Source organism: Alligator sinensis, unplaced genomic scaffold, assembly GCF_000455745.1.
Source record: "Alligator sinensis unplaced genomic scaffold, ASM45574v1 scaffold542_1, whole genome shotgun sequence".
Classification (NCBI taxonomy): domain Eukaryota; kingdom Metazoa; phylum Chordata; order Crocodylia; family Alligatoridae; genus Alligator; species Alligator sinensis.
This window is the reverse complement of record NW_005841963.1, coordinates 3,144,667-3,164,616: the sequence shown is the minus strand read 5'-3', so window position 1 is coordinate 3,164,616 and position 19,950 is coordinate 3,144,667. Positions and strand designations below refer to the sequence as shown.

Here is a 19,950-nt window from a genome sequence, read left to right as displayed (position 1 = left end):
GGGGCCACTTTTCCCCACACTAAGCACCAGCTCATTCCCTGCTGCGGAGCAGGGGGTTGGGGCTGTGCACTGCCCCCTGCCTGTACCACAGAGCTGGGGGGGCACTGGGAGTGAGTGGGTGCACAGGGCCCACACCAGTATCCTGAGGCCAGCATTGGCAGGGCCCAGAGCAGGGCGGCAGGGGTACAGGGTCCCGGCCGGCAGGGGCTCTATTGAGCCTGGCCAGGTCCCCCCTCTCCCTGCTGGTGCAGCCCAACCCAGCTCCACAGACCCCTGCCAGACTGCTCCCTGCTGTGGGCCCTGCTGGCAGTGTCCCTGAGACACTGGTCCCAAGATGGTGACCAGGGGGGCAGGGCTACCCATGCAGCCCTCGACAGCTTGCCAAAACTGGGTAAGCGGCCCTCCGCCCGAAATAATTGCCCGCCCCAATATAGGTTGTCTCCATGGGCCAGCATAGTGCCAAAACAGTTGTCGCCACTCATGCTGCGGTTCTGTGTTACAATTTATTGGCAAGAGGCAGGGTAGTAGGATGTTTTGATGGATATTTTATTTTTTATTGTGATTGGCTCATTTAGCTACATGTTTTCTAAATGTTTGTGACTAAACTACTTGCTGCAGTGACGGGCACTGTAGGAGAGAAGTAAAACTCATGCATGTAGCTTGATTTTATTTGGAAAAAAAAAAATTAAAATATATATATTTCCAGATTTCCTTTAAGGAGTCTGTGCAGGGTAGAGCCAAACAGCTGTCTGGAAGATTCTTGTGTTTATTCTGTCACAATCATCATTATCTTCCCTTTTTTTTTCCAGGGTGTGTGAATACATCAGCACTCTGGAGCACACGCATTTCAGGGATGCCACATCCCAGTCCCCTTTTACTATAACTCAATCCCAGCATGCCACAGGAGGGCTGCAGGCAGATTATCAGTCTGCAGATTCTCCCCAGGACCTGACACCTGAGCAGGAGACTACCCTCAGCAACAACCCCATCATTCAGCCGGTCTCCATCCAGGAACTCATCAAGGAGCGTAGCAAGGGCAGACCTTTTGATTTCCGTGGTGGCAGCCTGCTGAGTGGAAGCAATGCTGCCAAGGCTGTCCTCACCCTTTCCACACAAGCTGACAGGTATGGCAGTGCCAGAGAAATTCTCTCATTTGATCCATCCTATGGAGTAAGCAGCACATACTGCCAGTTATGGACTTAGTAAAACATTTGAGCTAGTTGATTGGCAGCATCACTGTAATTGAGGTGGGGCTGAGAGTTCTATTACAACATCCTGTTTTCATGCACTCGTAGAATCCTTTAAAAAATAAAAACCTCCTTTTTGATAGCATTTTACAAACTTGATCTCTGTGTTTACAGAAGTATATATTCTTGCATGCTACATGAAACTTTTTCACCCAAAATCAGTCCCCCATAATTGTGGTGTATGTATTAAGCAGGGAAGCTTATTTTTCCCTGCTTATTAAGCAGGGAAGCTAGGACTGAAGCACCCTGCTTTAATTCCAAATCCACAGTGCAGGAGCTGTGGCATTACTGTTCAAGCAGCTGACGGGGTCAGTGGACTAAATAGCTAGTTGTTCTTTACTCCACAGGTGTCGACTATCATCTCTCCTTTTTAATGGTCTTGATATTCTACTAATTAAAATAACCTCTCTTAATATGGCAGGGCAATATTGCTGTCTTCTAGGTTTTCCTGGTCTCTCAACTTGTATTTCACAGCTTTAGAGACTCTTTAGCTCTTTTAAATCATAGATGCACCCATGGAGACCAGACTTCAGGAGCAGCTAGGGTTTGCTTTAGCTTTAGTTGAGCAGGACACGGAGGGTGAGTCAGCTGAAGATTAGGCTTTGTCCCTGTTCTATTCAGCCCTAACTTTGGAAAAAAAATCTTTTTTCTTCATTCTGCCTTTCCAGATCAAGGTACAGATTACGTTCTGGGATATGTTGTATGCAAGCAAATATAGTATTTTTGTGAAGTATAAGCAAAACAGTTATTTTCTGAGTAATGCTTGAGGGAGTGGTTCTTGGCAAGCACAGTACAATATTTTTCAGTAAGTTGAGAATTGCAGTACTGTACATAGCACAGCATTATAATAAAAATACTTTATCAGTCTTTGAATGGGGAGAGAGCAATGGATGTGATATGTCAAAAGCAAAGCTTGTGACAGTCTCCCATGATATTCATATAAACAATGAAGGAAATACTGGTTAATGAAAGAATTGAAAGGTGGATACATAACTGGTTGGATCATTGTGCTCAATGACTAGTCATTAATGCTCAATGTCTAGTTGGGAGGAGGTATCTACTGAGGTTCCCCAAGGGTCTCTCCTGGGTTCTGTTTTGTTTAACATAATTAATGCATTGGACATGCTGAGCAAATTTGTGGATGACAGGAGGTTGAGTGGAGTTGCAGATACTCTGAAGAGTAGAGTGAAGACCAGAATGAAATAGACTAGAGAAATGGGTGAAATCGACTAGGTGAAATTCAACAAGCACAAAGTCCTGCACATGGGATGGAGTAATTGTGTGCACAAATGCAGACTGGGGATGACTGGCTAGGCTGCAGAACTGCAGAGAAGTACCTGGAGATTGCAGGGGGGGGCGGAGTGGGAGGGACAGAACCTGAATATAACCCAACCATGTGCTCTTTTTGCAAACCCCCCCCCCCCCAAACAAACAAACAAACCCTAGACCATACTGGGTTGTATTAACAGGAGTGTCACTTACAAATCAAGGGAGGCGATTCTTTTGCTTTTCTTGTCAGTGTTGAGGCCTCACCTGGAGTCCTGTGTCCAGTTTTGAGTCCCACACTTCAAGAAGGATGTGGACAGATTGCAAAAAGTCCAGCAGAGATTTGCAGAAGTCATTAGAGGTTTAGGAAGCAAGATTTATGAGGAAAAGCTGAAAGAACTTGGGTGAGTTAGTGTGGAGAAGTGAAAAAATAAGAGATGATTTTATAAGTTCTCAAATAGTTGGGTGGTTCTAACGAGGGTGGGGATAGCCTTTTTTCTGTGGCTGTAGGGGACAGGACAAGGAGTAATAGGCTCAGACTGCAGCAGAAGAAATTTTAAACTGACGATTAGGAGGAACTTTCTGACTATGAGGGTTGGCCAAGCACTGGAACATGCTGCCTAGAGAAATTGTGAAATCTCTCTCCCTGGATTTTTTTCCGTAGCAGGTCAGACACACACTTGGCTGGAATGGTTTAATCAGAGCGGATGCTGCCTTAAGGGGCCTGGATTAGATGACCTTGTGAGGTCCTTTTCAGCCCTGCTTTGCTATGATCACAATATGATTTTTGTAATATTACTTTCCTAGAAACACAATTTCTCAAGTTAATTGGAGATTTTCTATGGTTGAATGGGAGCAGGATCGTAGGATCAGAGGGTTGGAAGAACCCTAACAGGTCATCTAGTCCAACCCCCTACAGAGATGCTGAATTTGTATATTTTGATTTGTATCTTGATCTGGGATCCAGGTCTACTTGTGTAAACTTTTGAGTATGTAGTAATGGAATTTCACAGCATAGATTATCATGGTAATTTTTTTTCTTAAAAGTAAATAATAAATGGATTAATCTCATTAATGTAAGTTTTGGTATAAAATGTTACGGTTTGATTTGAAACTAAGGTTCCTGCTACAGATTACACATATGGTGCAATTAAGTGGTTAATTGTGCAATAAATTTAGACTGATCATATGTGCAAAGTAATTATCACATGACAAAAATGACTATCTAGCTATAAAAAAAGACCTATGCAACTAACAAGTTGCTTGAAAATGTGTAACAACTCCATAGCTGGTTTCTGTCTGGCTTTAATTTGAATGTATAGTAGAACCCTAAGTTCAGAAAATACAAGAGCTCAGTGAAGTGGTGGAAGCAAATTCCAGCTGAAATTTGCACTACCTTTTAAACAGAGAACTATTCAAATGCCTAATTTTAGGCACTCTGATTGGAAACTTTAGGTCATGGTTTCTCATAGTAAGATTAATTCACTTGTCCTGACATAGATAAATTAAACTGTAGCGAACTCCAACAGGCAAATAATATAGATAGAATGGTTTTTCACACATGTACAAACCTTAAATTCTGAAATATGACATTCTCTACACTCTTGCTTACAGGCTTTTTGAAGATGCTGCTGACAAGCTAAATCTTATGGCACTGGGAGGCTTCCTTTACCAGCTCAAGAAAGCTTCTCAGTCCCAGCTCTTCCACTCAGTCACAGACACGGTTGATTACTCCTTAGCCATGCCAGGTAAATCTACTAAAGGCCGCTTAAGTACTCATACTTTTTATATGTTTTCTGTGTATCCTACAAAAGTTGTTCCTTCTTCGTTCTGCAGTAATATGCCTAGAAGAGACAGTTCAGTGGCAACAGAAAAATAGAGAGCTCTGTCTAGTAATACAGAGGAAATGTGGAGCTTTTCTCTCCCTCTGTGATATGGCATCAAGCATATCCTTAAACCTGAGTTGAAATGCTTCTGGCTTATTTAGTATGAATAAGGATAAATATAAATTTTCTTTAAGATTCCAAATCAGTCACTAAATTCAGAGGTCAAATATAAGGACAACCTAGATAATGGTTATAGATGGCCGAGTGGATATAAATGTGCAGTACCTGACCATGAGCTATGAATTTGCTGTAGCAGACTTGGCAGCATCAAGAGGGTGTAAGATAAAGCAAGAAGGGATATGTTCTTCAGGTTTCTCTTTCTCAGGGTGCCATATCTCTGTCTAAGGCATAAAAAGCCTATGCAACAGGCTTTTGAAGCTCCCTTAGGGCTTCCAAAATATGGCGAAAAGGTCCAATCCAAAGGGAGGCTTAGTACTATGTTCAATTAATATTACATTAGACCCTCCCTTGAGTAGCACTCAGGCTTAGTGCTGTCCAGCTGCACTGTGGTGAATTTAATTCCTAGCAGAATATCCGTAATTCACGTGTTTTTACCCACAGATGCTATTTTGTGTGTTTCTAATATAACACTCAAACTCTTTCTCTTCAGTTTTCTTGTACCTATTATCTTTCTGTACCTTGACAACATTTATGACTTGATGGACTCCTTGTGTGATTGTAGATGGTACTCAATCAACAATAGCTAGTTGTAAGCAGTGGCATGATTAAAATTAGCACTGTGCCCATGATTGCTTAAACAATTGTTATTGATTTTAAAACAGTACTTTTCCTAATTATGTGAGTTATGAAAGGTAAAAAGTATTGTCATGTTTTTTAAAAAGACGGTCTGAATGTCCTGAATGTTAGGAGGAGTGGAAGATGAAACTTGGCAATAGCATGGTTTTCCTATTGCTGCCATGTCAGGAAACCCATTAGCTGGGGATAAAGAGGTTATGTTCTCAAATTCCCTTTTTTCAGGCTCTTCATCTTGATATAGATAATTACAAAGAGACAGAATAAAGAATCTGCAGTTTCATAGTTATTAGGGGCTGGAAGAGATCTGACAGATCATCAGGTCCAGCCCCCCTGCACTTGGGCAGGAAAGACTGGGTGGTTCATGTAAATGTCACCACAGTTTTCTGAAGTTGTCATCCTGTACTGATCTGGACAGCAAGCCTATCAAAACTGAATAACATTATTATTAATTTATAATTTTTATAACCGCCCCCCCCCCAGGTCTTTTGCCCCTTAAAAATCTACTTGAAGCTACTACAGTGTTTGAACTAATAATACACAAGATTTTCGAAACAATTTGCAGAGCTTCTGCAGTATAGCTTTCCCTTTTCTGTTCTTATGCTTTTTGCTAATACAGACTACTCTCCCGCTTGTATTTCTTTCTCAACTTGTCTTGGTAACATAAGCATGCACCGAAATTCATTTGATTTTTGACTGGATTCGAATTCTGGATTCAAATTCCAATCCAAACACCTACAGAAAAATCACTGCCATTGCTTAATTCCCGTTAATTATTGTAATCATATGTTCATGCTCATGTGTGTGTTCTTAATGCATCTCGTTTGTCTTGCAGGTGAAGTAAAGTCTACCCAAGACAGGAGAAGTGCACTCCATTTGTTCCGACTTGGGGACACCATGCTTAGGATTGTACGGAGTAAATCCCGCCCACTGCTCCACTTCATGCGCTGCTGGAGCATAGTGGCACCTCATCTGGTAGAGGTGAGAGAGAGGACAAGAAGCACCTTTTGGAACACACTGCTTTAAGATTATTAGAAAGGCACATTACTTAGATTGAGAAATGTTTGATATTTTAACAGGATTGAATACAGACTCATAGGATGGAACAGGATAGCATTCAAAATGTCATTCTGTTATTCCTTATCAGCCAGCAAAATCTAGTCAGGAAGAAATGCTCCTCTCTCTTCTTAACAGTATACCGTTGTTCAGCCACTGGTAAGTGCATTACATCCATTGGGAGACAGGATTCTAGGGGCCAGCCATTAATCTGTTACAACCTGTAGAAATTGGTCTCACCTACAATAAGTAGAAACTCCTCTCCTTATTGGCATCAAGCTAGATTAAATACTCACCCAGCCTTTTACTTTGTAGACTAATTTGTTTTGTATTTTAATTGTTTGTTTTGAATGTATAAGGGGAAAAGCCCATTGCAACATGAACTGCTTCCTCCAACAGAAAATTTAGAAAACCCTTCAAAAATAATTAACTTGTATTCTCCTCTCCTGTTAGAAAGAAGCATGTTCAGCTATAGACTCCCTGGTGGCTCAGATCCAGTAAATGGAGACCCAGTAGCGCAATGTGATATCAAAATGCATGGGTTCTAAGGAACCGTGCAACAAACTCAAAGATCTCTCTAGGAGAGACATGCATCACTCTGGCGTTGTACAAGTGTATTTACATCCTGAGTAGTGATGCAAAATTTAACAGTGCATTTCCTGTCATGTTTTCTGTCTCAACAACTCCATGCAGATCCTTGGATTTGTGTTTTTCATATAAGGAAAAACACAAATGCTCTTGAGTTTTGACTCTTCTGTGAATAAGGCAGGTGTTGTCACACAGTTTCTCAAGAGTGTGATAAAGAATAATTGGTCTTATTACCTAAACTGAACCGTCTGTATTCTAGGTACTCCATTGACTCGAGTTCACTTACTGAGGAGTCTTAATGGACTACCGTTAAGTACAGTCAAAATGTTGCAGAATAATGATACGTAAAATTGCCTACATTTTGAAAATGATTAGTGTTTTTAAGATGTCGAGCTTGAGACTTCAGTGTGATCTGTGTTTTCCTGTGGCCCACCTATTTTCTGAATTTTTGGCCTCTTTAAGAAATCTCAATTCAGAGCTCTCCAAATCAGTTTTCCTTTCATAGTAGGCCAGTCACTGTTTCCTTTGGTGAGCTTCAGCCTAGGTACAAGTGTCAGGGGAATGATCTGAATTTAGAGATGCCTGGATAGTCACCCATGGCCAGATCCTGTGCCAGTTATTAGGTGCATAAGTGTGATCCTGTTCCTCCTTGTAAGCACTTGAAAATCCATTAAGGCATCTATTTTTTTAGAATGCTACTGTCTTGGTCTTAAAATCAAGTTATAAAAAGAACAGTGAGGAGGAAGAGGATCCACCCACCTTTAAGAACTAAGGTTTTAGATTCTCAAACAGGATGGAAAGGGATTGCATTTAGGTGGCTAAGTCCACTTAGCTACCTAAACAGCAGAGTAAGATCTGGCCCCAGTGTGGAGTAGTTTTCTATCCAGATTCATTCTTGCCCGGATTTTGGAAGAGTTATTGCAAAGTGAACATTAATCTCCTTCGGTTTTTGGTTTACTCTGCCCATAGTCAGTTTTGTACTGCTGTAAGGAGCCAGCCACCCTTACCCAAGAGGCTTTCATACTTTAGTCTTTGAATGCCTGAGTACTAGAAAGTAAAACATTCTTTCTATAATGAGGTTGAAGAGAAATTGAGTATTTAGCATGTTGCCTATCCAAATTCAAGAAAAGAGTATAGAACATTGTAGCCTCTTTTTTTTCTTTGCTTCAACTTTTATCATTAAACTCTGGCATATTGAGCGTTTCAAAGGCACCGGAAGTCAGCTGACTGTATAGTCGCACAGTTTCATTCAAGCAGATATTTTGGTCTGTCTGTAGGGACCATCAGATTGCTGCTTCCACTTCTTCCAAAATTGTCTCATTGAAAAGTAAATTTTTGCTTACCCAGAGTGCTTTGTATTCTGTTTCTCCCTGCAGGCTGCCTGCCATAAGGAGAGACACGTTTCTCGGAAGGCTGTGTCCTTTATCCATGACATCCTCACCGAGGTGCTGACGGACTGGAACGAGCCCCCTCATTTTCACTTTAATGAAGCACTATTCCGGCCCTTTGAGCATATCATGCAGCTGGAGCTGTGTGATGAGGATGTCCAGGACCAGGTAAGTCTATCCTGTCTATGCCCTCCCTTCCATAAAACAAGGAGGGATAGAGCTCAGAAGTACACTTATAGCAGGTCAATTGGTCTTCCCTGTCATTCCTGGTTCCAGCATTGACAGACCCCCACCAAAGAATGGCAGTTAGGAAACACAGACATCTTGGAGCAGCTGCAATTGTGCCCTCCAGGGCCGCACTCAGGTTTTCTGTCTGAGGAGAGTCCGAGAGTGGTGTTGGGAGAGACCAATATTCAGGTCTGCTTCAAGCCGTCTGCTGCACCCCTTCTGGATCTGCCCCTGAGTAGGTGCATTATCTTGTCAGCAATGGACCCAGGGTCAGGAGGGAAACCGCTTAGTAACAACCAATCTGTCTGTCTACTTTTCTCTTACTGGGATTCAGAAAGATTCTTTCTATCAACCTAAACCACCAACACAAACTGTAGTTCAGTGGAGTTATGCATGAAATATGCTCTCTCCTTAAAAATAATCTGCACCACTGACATCCTTGTGAAGTATACTGCAGTTGAGTGTATTGTTGAGTGTTTTCATTCTTTTTTAGGACTTGCCTCAGTACATGGGCATATGATTATACAGCAGATTACTTTTTTATTACTAAGTAAGGGATTTGGTCTAAAGTACACTTTGCATTTAAATGACTTCAGAGCGGGGTTAGTACATTTGCAGCTGAGAAGCACTGTGCTCTGTGCCTCATGGTTTGGCAGGAAAGCAGTTGTTCATTGGACAATGCAGTCAGATCCTATAGAACTTATTGAAAAAAAAGTTATTTGTCACTAACTTGTCCAGAGATGGAGAGAAATCCTGTAGAAATGCTGACAGTGTTCTAATACATTCTATGGGGGCTTTTCATTCCATTCCTCAGTCTTTCCATATGTTGTATCCTATATTTGTTTTTTATTTAAAGTTCTCCCTGCTTTGTCTGCAATAGGTGATCACATCTATAGGGGAATTGGTGGAGATGTGTTCCACTCAGATCCAGTCAGGCTGGAGGCCCTTGTTCAGTGCCCTGGAAACAGTGCATAGTAGTAGCAAGTCAGAAGTGAAAGATTACCTTGTTGGAGAATATTCTATGGGTAAGGCCTTCCTACCTTGCTTGTTTCATATGCATCTTTATTTCTTTATTACTACGGCCCAGAAGGGTTAATAATAAAAATACTTTGCTGCAGTAATCTACAACAGTGCTTCAGACCAGTTCACTACATGACTAGGTCGTGTCATTGCCCTTCTTTGGGACCTCCATGCAATATCTATTTTTATTAAGGAAGACATAAATATAGAACTCTAAACGCTTCATCCTCAAAATCCTTCCAGCACAAAGGGTAAGAAAGAAAAAGACCTTTAACCATGCTTTTCAGCAGGCTGCCCATGTCCCCTGGGAACCACTCATGCCTCTAGGACAGGGGTGGGCAAAATATGTCCCTTGGGTCAGATCTGACCCGCCAGGTGACTTTCATCCAGCCTGCAGGCACCCACCTATTAAGTGTACCCCACCCAGCCTACTCGCTTTGCTCCTACCCTCATGCGCAGGGATCCTGGTTTTCTCTGATTTAAAAAAATCCCCAATTTTCAGTTTAAAAAAAAGAACCCAAACCCACATTTTTCCATGATTAAAATGAAACCACACTATATGTATAGATTGGGAATTTTTTTTAAATTGGGGATTTTTTTAAATTGGAGGCTGGCTGGGGCCTTCCCGCGCATGAGCAGGGATCCTGGTTCTCTCCGACTGGGGTTGCTGCTGACACTGCTGCAGCTGCTGGGGAACCTGCTCGGCTTCCCCCAGCCTCTAGCATCTCCTCCTCGTGACCCTGCTGCAGCGCTCACTCCAGGCAGCAGGTAGGGAAGCTGCAGCTGGGCAGGAACGCAGAGCCTGGGGCCCTCACCCAGCCGAGCAGCAGGAGCACAGAGCTCAGGTGGGCAGGGTGTGGGTGTGGGCAGGTGTGGAGGGCAGGGATTAGGGAACCCCCTAGACAGCTCCTCCATGGTGTGTAGCTCCTAACACCAGCAGCAGCAAGTCTTTGGGGTGCTCATGGTCTACATGGGTGCAGTCACACAGCTGTGCACAGCTCCAGCCAGTTCCAGGAACTGCATGTGGCAGAAAGGAGCGGAGCCAGGCCAGCCCACCTCTCACACGGTGCTCACATGCAGCTCCTGAGACTCGCACACCTCTGTAGGGAAGCCCCATGCAATGGAGCCAGCAGCCTGCCCCTGCTCCCTGCTGCCATGTGCAGCTCCTGGGACTTCACCGGAAGTGGCAGGGAGACCCACTTCCTGCTTCCCAGCAGAGTCATAGGAGCTGCATGGTGGGAGGGAGCAGGGAAGGCAGCCAGCTTCATGTCACGGAGCTTCCCCCTGTGGCGCACAAGTCCCAGGAACTGCACGTGAGTCCTGCATGAGAGAAGCAGTGGTTCCCCACAGCCCTCCACCCTTCTTCACACACCCACGCCCCGCAACATACCTTACACCCCCCCACACACATATAGTCATACCCCCTCACAATCCCCACACACCCCACCATACACATACACACACCTGCAACCACACCCCACACAGAATATACAAGAGTAAGACTTGCCCAGAATATGAAACTGGTACTCCTATAGGTACGGTTCTCCAGACTTTGCACCAGAAGTGTGTGGCATGGCAGCTTCTTTAATCCTGGAGTTCCCACATGCATCCCCCCTGCCTCTGATTTGTGGAGGGGCCTTGCTACTTGCTGCCCTCAACTGATGGCTGTGAAGTGAAAACTGCAGTTTTAAGTATGCTGCAGTTTTCACCTCCTGGCCTTTAGGCTCAGGCAGCGAGCAACTGTCAACTGTCTCTCTCCCCCAATCAACTGGGGGGAGTATGCGGTGGAAACTCCAATATTAAAGAAGCCCCCATGCTGCACGCTTCTGCTGCAAATTCTGAAGATCCCTACCAATAAGTGACGGATAGTTTGCAATAGTAATACAGGCAAGTGCTGGGCAAGCTTTTTCCAATGTAATACATTTGATTCTGATCTGTACCCATGGGTGGATCTGCGATTTTGAAAATGGGAGGTGAGGATGGTGTGGTTCATCATCACGTACATTTTTTTCTCCAGGGAAAAGGAAACTAGAAGCTTTACTAATATGCTAGGGACCAAGGGCTATATTATTCAGTTCAAGATTGAAGCAAAAACAAATATAACTTATTTGGAATGTGCATTAATTAATATTGTATACTACGTATAAAAAAAACACAACAAACTAGGCAAAAATAATCAAAAGATGTTGTTCTTTTAGTCTTGCTGTCATTAAAATCTGCACCTCTTTCAGATTCATTAAACAAAATCAGACATCTTGATAGTGCATCCAGTGCTTCTCTAAAAGTTTGCCCCACGTGAGTTAGTCCACCCCAGTTACTGTTTTCCACACCTCAGTCAATGTCTTTAGCTCAAGTTAAAACCAGTGATCAGGGCTGTGAATCAGGAGTTGTGTTACTAGGAGAAACTAGCTGACAGCAAATTGCAGAAGAAAGGTTAACTTAATTAGTGGAACATCATCAACAACATTTAAAAAGGTTGTTAACGCCTATAAAATGAAGAGTTGTGGAGGAATCAAGTAGATTCTAATAAGCCATGTAGTCAAGTGACTCCCTCACTGCTGCCTGAACAAAAATACTGCTGCCACTCTCAAGCAGTTGGTTTTAAATTTTGGGCAGACCAGGTATCAAAGGAGGGTAACAACTGTACCACTGCACACGCCCTGGATCCACCCTTGTCTGTGACAATCATGTTATAACAATCTCAGATTTCTTTGAGGAGACTAAATGAATTTGTGTAATGTAGAAAAATGTTTGTTAATCCACACTCTTCTCAAACTGGGAGGTATTTAAAAATGTTTTAAACCATCTTATAAAGAGGTGTTCTGTGCCTCCTGGAATAATCAGATCCATTATGTAGCTGTTCCAAAATGGGCATTGCTGCAGTTTTTAAATACTTCTCTACCCAGGAATATGGAGCTGTTTTTTGTTTCTGTGCCAAAGAAAGTCAAGCTTTTCGGCATGACAGCCACCATTTTTGTCTCACAAAACAAGGGCTGAATTGGGAATCTCCTAGTAAAATAAAGAGTTGCTCCAGCAAAGGCTAGAGTCACACTCACCAGCTGAGCTATAATTAGGGCCCAGTTGAAATCACAATTTGACATTTTTCCTAAAAATCACAAAATTAAGTTATTTTCACAAAAAATGCGATTTGCAAAGAAATGGCAGGATGTGGCCTCTTGCAGGGAGTTCCTCAGCAAGCGGCTATATCATGGTATTTCATTGAAACAAGATGACTGCTGTAGGCTGGGGAAAGCATTCCCCACCCAGCAGCAAAAGCCTAGCAGCCCAGGGGAGTGTGGAAGGGGTCACAAAAGGGACATGGGGAGGAGAGATCTTGAGGATGGGTAGGGGAGTGACTGTTTGCTCCTCCAGGCAGAAAAGCTGAGGCACAGGGGGTTGGGAGCACCTGGGGGCTGCCTTGGCAGATGGCCCTGGCACCAGTCTTGGAAGGGGCTGGTTGCTCTTCTGGGTTGGAAAACTGAGGCACTAGGTTTTGGGGGCAGAGGGAGAAAACACGTGTGGAGGAACAAACAGCCCCGCCCCTACCCAGTGCCACGGCCATCTGCCAAGGCAGCCCCCAGGTGCCCCCAAACCTCCCATGTGATGAGCTCGTCATCATCAGTGCTGATTGGCTGACACTGAGCTTGGCATCAGACTTGCTGTCAATTGGTTGGGATCCCAGCAGAGCCGAGTGGCATTTTTGAAAAGGGAATTTCTTCTCTGCCTGTCAGAAACAACGCAGGGCAGATGGCCGCTACTGCTGTTCCTGCCTTTTCTGGTGAAGCGGGAGGGAGGGGGCATGGGCATTCAGCAGCGATCAGGAGCAAGGCCTCTGCTGTTGCAAATACACCTGGCCCTAAATCTGCCCCTCAGCCAATCAGGGCAGGGCCCACAATCTGGGCACAAATATGGAGCCCCTGCCAGGATCAGGCCACGATATTAGGAAGCTGAGCCCACTATTTAAACCAGGCCCTAGCTATAACTTACTTGCATCCTCTGCAGAGGGGAGCCTGTAATGCGCTCAAGAAGGATGCATAAAGCACCTTCAGGGAAAAGGAGAGACTGTATGTCACATCATTTGTGTCTCAAACAGACAGTTGCCTAACCATAAGGCAAGAGCTCTTGTTGACTCAGATGAATTAGAATAATAAGAAAACATAGGGAACTACAACCCCGAACTTATGGGGAAAAAGAAATAAATGACCTTCACACCTTGCTGTTCCTTTAGGGAAGCGTCAGGCACCTGTCTTTGATGTCTTTGAAGCATTTCTCAACACAGACAACATCCAGGTCTTTGCCAATGCCGCCACGAGTTACATTATGTGCCTTATGAAGTTTGTTAAAGGACTGGGTAAGTAGTATTTTCCCTTTTTTTTTATTCCTTGCAATGTCTCAGCATTGATGCTTTTTATCTGGAAGAGGAGAATTTGGTGTATAATGAGGTGCAGCGTATGCATGGGGAGAAGTTTGTTAGATGTTAACCCAGGGTCTAAATGCAACAGAGGATTATTGCAAAAATATTTTTGATGCTGTCAAGTCTTAAGTTGTCTTCCTGCAAGAAAAGTGCAGCCATTTTCTTTAAAAGTTTGTTTCATTTATCTAATTTTCACTGTGACCTACCATATCCATGTTACAGAATTCTACCATAACATTCCAGAATTCTGCAACAATAATATTGAATACTGGTTTGTTTTTTACTGTTACAGAGAATGCTGTAGTATTTTTTCATGAGGGTAAGTTTATATTCAGCGATCAAAACCACATTTCTTCTTCCTACCCTTTCTTACCTCACTCTCAGTAGTATTTGGCACACAGCTTGCCAAAACCTACTGGAAACCTCAGTAAGAACATGAGCATTAGAGGTAATAACAATCTGTCAGCAAAATTAACTTTTCCTTTCTGCTAGTGAGGGTGGAGTAGATGGGAGAGAAAATAAATAATTTAGGTCAAGGTGACCCTGTGCTGAAAATGTACAGCTTGGAGAAATGTCAGAAGGCCAATGCTGTTGGGTTGTTCCGTCTTCTTAGTCACAGTTCTCTGCTTGCTTTGATCATTAGAATTTCTGACACTTTTCTTGAAACCTAGAATTGATCTACTCAGTACTAATATAACTAGCAAAATGCATATAGAAGCTGGAGTGGGGCCTTCTTTGCTTTCTTAAAATCAATCTTTAATTTATAAATGGGACTACTTAATGGCTGATCCTACCCCCCCATAGTCAGTGAGACCTCTGCCTCTATCTCTCATTTCAGTGGGTGCAGGATCAAGACCTTGCTGGGGGGAAATGGAGAGGAATTTAATTAGTTGCTACTTTACAGACAATATTAAAATTGCCTGCCAGAAGCCAGTGAGGAAACTATTAATTCTTTTTTTTGATGGTTTGAAAAAAAAATAATTTCTCTTTGTTGAGATGAATGTCAAAGGGAAAAGATCTGGTATATGAAGCTCAGATTCAATAAACAAAGATTTTTCATAAATAGTTTATAACAGGTGTTTAAAGGATCAGTAGATATGCTATAAGCATGTTATAGACACAGTACATTTTATACATGGTAATAAGAATTTTACTCTAACATGTAACAAATGGATATAAGCTGGGATTCTAAGAAATAAAATCAGCTGCTTATTAAAGCATGTATCAATTATTCACACTTTATAAATATAGCCTCAATAAAGATGAGGCCAGTGCTGTTGTACTGTTAGATGCGCAAGGTATTGATAAACTCCTTGGGTCAATATACAATCCATCTGTGGATTGTGCAGTCAGTAACACATAAGCCAGACTGCAATTTACTTGTATTATTTCTAATGCCATGTTTCTGTTTATCATCCTTTTGCTCTCTTCACCCTGCCCTCCTTAATCCTAGGGGAAGTAGACTGTAAAGAGATTGGCGATTGCATGCCAGGATCAGGATCCATGTCTACAGACTTGTGCCTTCCTGCTCTTGATTACCTCAGGAGATGTTCTCAGGTATAGAAACCACCTCCAAGCTTGTTAATACACAACAATCATTAGAAATGCTTGCATGTATGTTGCATGCAAATGCTTGCATGCTTGCAGTCCTAGACAATAGGCCTGTGTGAATAAGGAAGTATTCAATTTGGATTTGGAGATTCAGATCACTGTCCTGAATCGATTCAGCTGAATCAGCACAGAAAGATTCAGCACTGATTTGGAGAGATTCAGCGATTCGGATCAGCGGGGGAGAGGCAGGCACAGCCAGGTGGCTGTAGGTTCTCCCACGGCTCCTCCGGCTGTGCTTGCCTGTCCCTGGGCGAGGAGAGCTGTGGGAGAAGCCCCCATGGCTGCCCTGCCCAGCCCCACAGCTCGCCCAGTCCCCTGCCTAGCCCTGACGCTTAAAAAAAAACCCTCACGCTAAAAAAAAAAAAAAAAAAAGCCCCGCACTCTCAGGCTGCAGGAGTGACGATTGGGGCCTCTGGGTGCTTGTGGCAGAGCTCCCCAGTGCAGCGGGGCAGTGGGGGGCAGCAGGGATCGCTTCCCCCCCACCTTCTGGCACCCATGTGGCAGCTGCCCCATGGTGTGGGTACAGTGCGCTGTCTAGGAGCTGGGGCACGGAACCAGGGGCTCCGGCTGACAGGTGGAAGCACCCCAGCTCCCAAACAGCACACAGCATCCAACCAAGACATGCTGTATACATGCCATGGGACACCTGCCGCATGGGCGCTGGGCTGGGCGGGGGATGGGGATGAGGCTGGGCAAGGCAGACATGGGGGCTTCTCCTGTGGCTCCTCTGACTGTGTCTGCCTCTACCCTGGCGGAGGGGGAGCCACGGGGGCTCTGCCCTGCGGCCATTTGCCCAGCCGACACTGGGGGGCATAATGCAGGTGTGGCTCACTCAGATGGTTTGAATAGATTCAGAGCTTTTACTTGATCTCCTGATTCAGATTTGGAGATACGGTCCCCAAATCGGGCCAAATCTCCGAATCGAATCAGCTACCAAAGCTTCACGCAGCCCTGCTAGACAACCTTCTGACAACATCTGGCATTGTTACTGATGAGCTCAATAGTCAGCTCTCTGATGATGCATCTCACTCTCTAGGACAATTGAGGATATGGTACACTCAGATCTGAAGACAGTAGGAAAAATGTAAGGTCATTTTCTAGAAATCATCAAGATGTTCTCTCGGGTACACTGATACTAACCTAGTCTTATGCCAGTGACTGTTGCAGCAGTGCTGGGCTTTTGGGGAGTGGAGGAATTGCAAAGAGAAAAAAAATTAGTGAGAGCATAGCTGAACCCAGATGTAGAATTCTAAGTGTTCCACAGTTCAGTGTGTTTTGTAGAAAACTCATGTTCAAAGCTGGGGCCTTGTTTTGTTTGTGCTTTAATATTAATGTTATTTATATTAGTCATACTTGAGGTTCCTAATTCAGAAATAGATCAAAATGTGCTACAGACTGTACAAATACATAGCAAAATAAGCTTCTGTGACCAAAAATATTGAAGTCTAAAGTACAAGATAAGTGACAGTAATAGGCAGATTCAGCTAACAGATGGGAGCGGGGAATGGGTACAAGAAAACAATGCAATTATATTTATCAGTGTAGCAAGAAACAGTCAGGGCATACCTTAATAACTCACCATTCTTAATATTCTTTGTGACAGCATTAAGCATTAGGTGCTTAACAATATCTGCTGCAGATCACGTTTTCTCCCCATTTCCTAATCATAAAGAGGGGGAATAATTGTGTGTATGAAAGACTGGGCAGTGCCTCTTCCTCTGTTCCCCTGAAATGCATTTAATTAAATCTTTTAAGGGAAACATTACAGCATGTAAGTTGCAGATATTAGCATTATGAAAAAAAAGATAATTATGAAAAAAAAGATAATAGAAGAGAAATGGCTATAGAAGCAAAGTACAGGATTCCTTTGTGTTCAATTTGAAATGTCCTGTATTCAAGCAATACCTTGCTGTAAATAGTCTTGTATGAGTCAGAGGAACTGCTTGCAAATTTAAAAAATACTCAGTGGGAGTAAAGGTGAAAAAATCAAGACCTTAGATGGTGCTTTGTTTTAAATACTATTTGCATTAGGTTTCAATAATAAAGATGTTGAAGGAAACTCAGTATTATTGCCCTAAACTATGCGGAGCCTCCATTACAGAATATAGTTGCAAAGACTGAAAATGTCAATGATTCTCTACATTGCTATAGCATATTTAATCCTGAGCCATTGATACCGTTGCATTATTGTTCATACAGGATGGTAGCAGTGGTAGTCATTTTGATTCCGTTAGGTCATACAGTAGCAGCCACCTTCCCAAGAAGTATCCAAAAGCTTGTCCATGTCCCTCCCAACTATGTAGCTGGTTCAATTAAATTCCCCAAACCCTTACCTCTCGTATCTGGTTAGGCATTTTAAGAGGTCCAAAAGTATGGAGTCCCAGGCTTCAAAACATAAAAGTGTTACTTCTTGCCTAGTGATTGGTTAAGTAATCCTGTAGTGCTCCTGTATGTGTGTAGCATCTTGACAAATCAGTGCATAGGTTTTTTTCAAAAGTAACCATCTTTTCCTGGACTGGTGATCAGAAGGAAAATAAAATCCCTAAAATACTCTTCAGGTAGATTACTGATATATATTCAGTGCTTCACATCTTCAAGGTATTCAGTATACAACTGAAAGTACACCTTGGGCACTCAGGTTAGATTAGTATCATTATTAACATTTCACAGGTCGGAAAACTGGTACAGATAGTTTAAGTCACTTGCTCAAGGTCAGGCAACAAATTAGCAATGGATGAAAGAACTCTTGACCCCCAATTCTGTCCACTAAACCATCCTGCTACTAGATTGATAACATCATGCTGTACTCCATCTCTATATTACTGTATTTACTTGAATACAAGATGAGAAAAGCCCCATGTCTTATAATCACATACAAGGAAACCTCATTAAATATGCTGTCTATCATTAATCTGCTGCTAAAAGAAGCATGTGCTCAGTAATGGAAACCAACTAATGAAGCTGATTAACTAGGCCAGTAAGACACTTGGCCCATATAGGGCAAGGATACTGATAGGAACTTTTTTTTGTGTGTGCCAGGGGGAAAAAAAAAAGGGCAATTGCTCCTTCAGCAGGGAATAAGCACCAAGCCTGGAAGTACTACAGTACCAGGCCAACACTCAGAGAGGCCTGAGCAAGTCCTGACAACCTTCCCTGGTACTAAAAATGCTGATGGAAACCTACCACTTTTTTTTTTTTTATTTTGTGTCTCGGTCCAAATCAGTTCTGAATTTTATCAACTAAGCAAAGCTCAATTGTTCAATTCTATGTAGAGCTACCACTGGCAAATAGCCTACCTCCCAGACTCTTCACTGGGGCTTCAGTGGAGCCCACTTCTCTGGGGCTTCAGATACTCCCAACTCCATGGCAAGCATCCTACATGCAAACCCAAGCCTGGAGGCATTAGAGTTCACATGCCCCCTAATATCACTTGCCCCTAGTAAAAATGCTGAATGAGCAAGCTAGGGGGAAAGCCCAAGAGCAATCCCTCATCACCATAATTTATGTAACTGAGATAAGTGCAGCCCATCTGAATAAGATACATGATAGTACTCATTGCACTCGTACCCCCTCAGTGCTGACTCTTTTTCAAGTCATGGTGAGCCACTACGTTGAATACATTTCGGCTTCCTCTTCACTCCCACAGCTGAGCACTTTTTCTATTTCCAATTATTCCTTTTTCTTCACCTGCCTTAAATATCTGAAAAATGTTACCAAACAGGGCCCTGACCAGTTCACCCAGAATCCCTCTGTCACCCCCTCTCTCAGCCTGGCACATATGATTCGTGTGGCTGAGCCTTCAATGAGGTGATGCCGAATTGAGTTGTTCTGCACCTCATCTGCATATACACTTTTGGAGAATCCCAGGACTTGTCACAAGAATACCTGGTTCCAGTTATGGGTGAGGGGTTAATTAACATGTGGATCCTGGAGTACACACACATACTGAGCAGTGCTAAGCTTTGGGGCCACTGTGGCTTGAAATGCTGTTGACTCTGGTGGCAGTGAACTATACAGTAAATCATGAGCCTTTTATCTTTTGACTAATATCATGCATAGTTTATACTATATAGAAGTAGGTACAAAAGTGCTACTTGTGCGGGCCCTCTCCCAATCCCGCCTGGGTCGCCATGTGCGAGTTCTCTCCCGATCCCATTTGGGTCGCCATGTGTGAGCCGGGGGCGAGCCGGGCCCGTCTTTGTACACACAGGCTGTGGCCAGCAGCCCGGGCACGCGGGGTTGGAGAAAACTGCGGCGCGGTATGGTACGCTCGAGCTAGAATCAGTCACGGAGGCGTAATGGTTGATTGAAAAGATTATTTACTTACACCCAAGGTGGTTGCGGTGTAGGCTGGTCAGCTTTTCAGGCACAGCTCCGCTTGAGTTCTTGGTGGAGGACTCTAATAGACTTGGTTCCTGACCCCGGAGCGGTTTAGGCTCCGCGGGTTCAACAATTCTCGTTCACGGAGCAGCTGAATCTCCGTGGGTTACACT

The 19,950-nt window shown here is 43.4% G+C and overlaps 1 protein-coding gene across 1 annotated transcript in view; it reads left to right on the top strand.

Annotated features, from left to right (window-relative positions):
- Positions 1-19,950, top strand: part of ARFGEF3 (ARFGEF family member 3) — a 168,086-nt gene that overhangs the window by 127,768 nt on the left and 20,368 nt on the right. Inside the window, 7 exon segments of the mRNA XM_025200306.1 lie at positions 810-1,124; positions 4,128-4,261; positions 5,988-6,133; positions 8,173-8,352; positions 9,293-9,437; positions 13,661-13,783; positions 15,300-15,403. Coding sequence (XP_025056091.1) covers positions 810-1,124; positions 4,128-4,261; positions 5,988-6,133; positions 8,173-8,352; positions 9,293-9,437; positions 13,661-13,783; positions 15,300-15,403 — 1,147 coding nt within the window.